At 26.6% G+C, this 3320-nt stretch overlaps 1 protein-coding gene across 1 annotated transcript; it reads left to right on the forward strand.

The window, feature by feature from the left end:
- The first annotated feature begins 1001 nt into the window (after positions 1 to 1001).
- Positions 1002 to 2665, forward strand: LOC133833965 (transcription factor MYB123-like). The gene is made up of 3 exons (XM_062263530.1): positions 1002 to 1214; positions 1317 to 1446; positions 2194 to 2665. The coding sequence occupies exons 1-3, from the start codon at positions 1079 to 1081 to the stop codon at positions 2531 to 2533; spliced, it is 606 nt and encodes a 201-aa protein (XP_062119514.1). The 5' UTR covers positions 1002 to 1078; the 3' UTR covers positions 2534 to 2665.
- The last annotated feature ends 655 nt before the right edge of the window (positions 2666 to 3320 follow it).

The following is a 3320-nucleotide window of genomic DNA, read 5'->3' on the forward strand; positions in this document are numbered from 1 at the left end:
CAAAAAAATAACAAAAATTAAACTAAACCCTTGCCAAAAAGTCTCAAATCTAAGAACATGTTTTTTTCTTCAATTCTCCCATGTAAGTGTTGTACATACTACATAGTATCATACATCTATCATAAAAATAAAAATAAGGGTTTTCTTTTTTTTTTCTTTTCATTTTAACATATTTTGACTCATATATGTAATGTAATGACTTTTTAAAAACCAAAATTTGAGATAAGATATTTGCAATTTAAAAAAATATAGATTATAAAAGCAATTTTTGTTTGAGTATATGCTAAACAATATTGGTGGTATAATACTACAGAGAGGTAACATAATACTATTAAGAATTTTAATTTATTTAGTAATATGAAGTAATCATTGAGTGTTGGATCTTGAGGTGTAAAATAGCAAGAATCATTATATATTTTACAATTTCATATATATGGGTGCATTTTAATAATTAATATCATAGATAATTATTTGAATATTAATAATTGAATTAAGATCAATAGTCATATTTATAGTTGTTAATTAATATTTTTAAAAATAAATTTTGATTTTTTAAATTTTTAGAAAGTTTATCGATGAAAAAAGTATATTTATTATGAAAATATAATATTATAAACTTTTCATTTTTCAAATACATATCAAATATAGCTAGTGTTTTTATTGGTTGGACACAACATTAATTATGGCAAAAAAAAAATAACTAAATTCGAAATTAATATAAAAAAATATATATTTAACTATTGGTAACTTGCTATATCAAGTCACTATGTTATCAAATCACAGTAGAGAAGTCTTACGCTTGTGTGTATATATATATATATACTTCCAATATCAATCTGGGTATATGGTCTTACGTTCGACTGTTCATTAATAGGTTGAGTTAGCACAGTTAATGCTACGTACTACCCTCATTCATTGCATAAAACTTTCCTGAACACTCCTCTATATAAAAAAAAAACCCTCTCACTCTCACCGCTATCTCTCACTCCTCACCAGTCCAAATTAACCAATCTCTCTCTCTCTCTCACTCTCTCTCCCTCTCTAAATATATATATATATATATATATGTTTATATATAATGGCTCCAAAAAACGAAGAATCATCAAAAAGAGTAATGAACAGAGGAGCATGGACTGCCGAGGAAGACAAAAAACTTTCACAGTATATCAAAATCCATGGTCCAAGCAGGTGGAAGACTCTCGCTATCCAATCAGGTTTATTTCATTATTATTTTATTAGCTACTATATTTAATTTATTAGTAATTATAAATTAGGTTAGCCAATGTAAACCATTATTAATTAATATATATTTACAGGTTTAAATCGATGTGGGAAGAGTTGCAGATTGAGGTGGTTAAATTACCTAAGACCCAACATTAAGAGAGGCAACATAAGTGAGGCTGAAGAGGATTTGATACTGAGGCTCCATAAACTATTAGGAAACAGGTTCCAATTCAAATCTTTATAATAATACTATAAATACATTTATATATACTTCATTTCTTATGATATATATATAATACACTTTCAACATAAAGTGGTTAAAATCACTAGAATAAAGAGAGTTTAGAAAAATAAATTATTATTTTTTTAATGTTTTTGGAAAAAAATTCTTTTATAATTATTTTCAAATTAACATCACATATATATAGGGAAAATACTAGTTTGAGCTCTGTGTTTTTCTTAAATACGCGATCGGTCCTTATGTTTTGTTAAATGACAATTCGGATCCTAATAGATCAAAATAGTACCTTATACCAAATTTTAGTAAAAACGAATTCAAATATAATATTTCATTCTCAGCTCCTCGACCACTTTCTCTGAAATTATCGCATCACTAACGACCCGAGAACTAATCTTATAATTAAAAATAACCAAAATCGGGTCTAGGATACTTATTTAATCAATTTTGTAAAACACAAGATCTAAATTGTCATTTAACAAACGTAGGAACCGATCGCGTATTCGAGAAAAATACAACGGTTAAAATGATATTTTCCCATCGAACACACTCAATATCCTTTGATTTTTGTAAAAAATTATATAATTTTACAAAACAACATTACAAACACCTATTTCACCTCATGTTGAATTTAATTTCAATAATTGAATTATCTAGCATTGTCAATATTCTATTATTCTATAAATTTATATAATATAATACTTTATGACATGTAGTTTATGTACGTATAGGTGGGCTTTAATAGCCGGGAGACTTCCTGGCCGAACAGACAACGAAATAAAGAACTATTGGAATTCTCACTTAAGCAAGAAAATAAATCAACCGGAGAATTCACGGCGGCAACCTTTGGTGTTGCAACAGCCACCGCCACCACCACAAGAGACTGCTCCGCCGCCAAAGGTCCGGGAAGAAGAAGGCAAAGGAAATGGGAACAACTTTGAGTTGAACTTTGATATGAATGAGTTGATTGACTTCTCAGCCGGAGGTAATTTCTATGAGTTAGAGTGGATGAACACGTTTCTTGATCGGCCCGATGACGACACTCACGGTCTTAAAAACGCTCATAATTAGTGGATGATAATTTTTTGCTTTTATTTTTAGTTAGACGATCAATTTCATTGTCATTATTTCAACAAAAACAAAAAAACACTATTGCCATTACCTTTTACACATAGAAATAATATATATATATATATATTTTGAAATTACGTAGAAATAATAATTAATGCCAAGTCATTAATGTCTTATAATTTCTTTTTTATTTGAAATAAAATTCAATTCCAATCAAATAAAAGATTATGATATTTTCTTCTTATTATTTTTAATAATTATTTATTAAAGGATAAATATCATTTTAGCTCATATGTTGTGCAAAAGTTACCAATCACATCTTCTATTTTGTTAAATGACAATTTGAATCAACATTTTGCAAATTAGAACAAAATAATAAGCTGAATTATATAAATATTTTTTCAATATGAACAACCTACTCTCATGTTTTATTAAATATTGAATTTTGAATTATACTAAATTAATTTAAAATATTAAAGATTGATTTTTTAAAAAATAAAATAAAATAAATGAATTTAAAAACTAAATTAAACTGTATTATTCAAGAACAAAAAAAAAATGTATCCAAAAAATCATAAATTTCAAGAACATATTAAATCTGAAGATACTTATCAAATACAAACCCATTAATCTAAAAAATCTTAAATCAAATTAAGCTTGAGCATGAATATAGCTAAGAGTTCGATACCAACTCAATACAAACCCAACAGTTTTAAGATCAAAATACCATTACAACTCAATCAATATCCAGTTAAACCCATAAATTTTAAAAAGAAAATACCAATAC

The sequence above is a fragment of the Humulus lupulus genome, chromosome 5 (genome assembly GCF_963169125.1).
Source record: "Humulus lupulus chromosome 5, drHumLupu1.1, whole genome shotgun sequence".
Taxonomy (NCBI): Eukaryota; Viridiplantae; Streptophyta; class Magnoliopsida; order Rosales; family Cannabaceae; genus Humulus; species Humulus lupulus.

What these genes read in the sequence shown, in the direction of transcription:
- LOC133833965 (XM_062263530.1), top strand. Translation starts at nt 1,079, where the DNA reads ATGGCTCCAAAAAACGAAGAATCATCAAAAAGAGTAATGAACAGAGGA. An exon ending in GACTCTCGCTATCCAATCAG is followed by an intron (nt 1,215 to 1,316) that starts GTTTATTTCATT and finishes ATATATTTACAG; the next exon opens with GTTTAAATCGATGTGGGAAG. An exon ending in CATAAACTATTAGGAAACAG is followed by an intron (nt 1,447 to 2,193) that starts GTTCCAATTCAA and finishes ATGTACGTATAG; the next exon opens with GTGGGCTTTAATAGCCGGGA.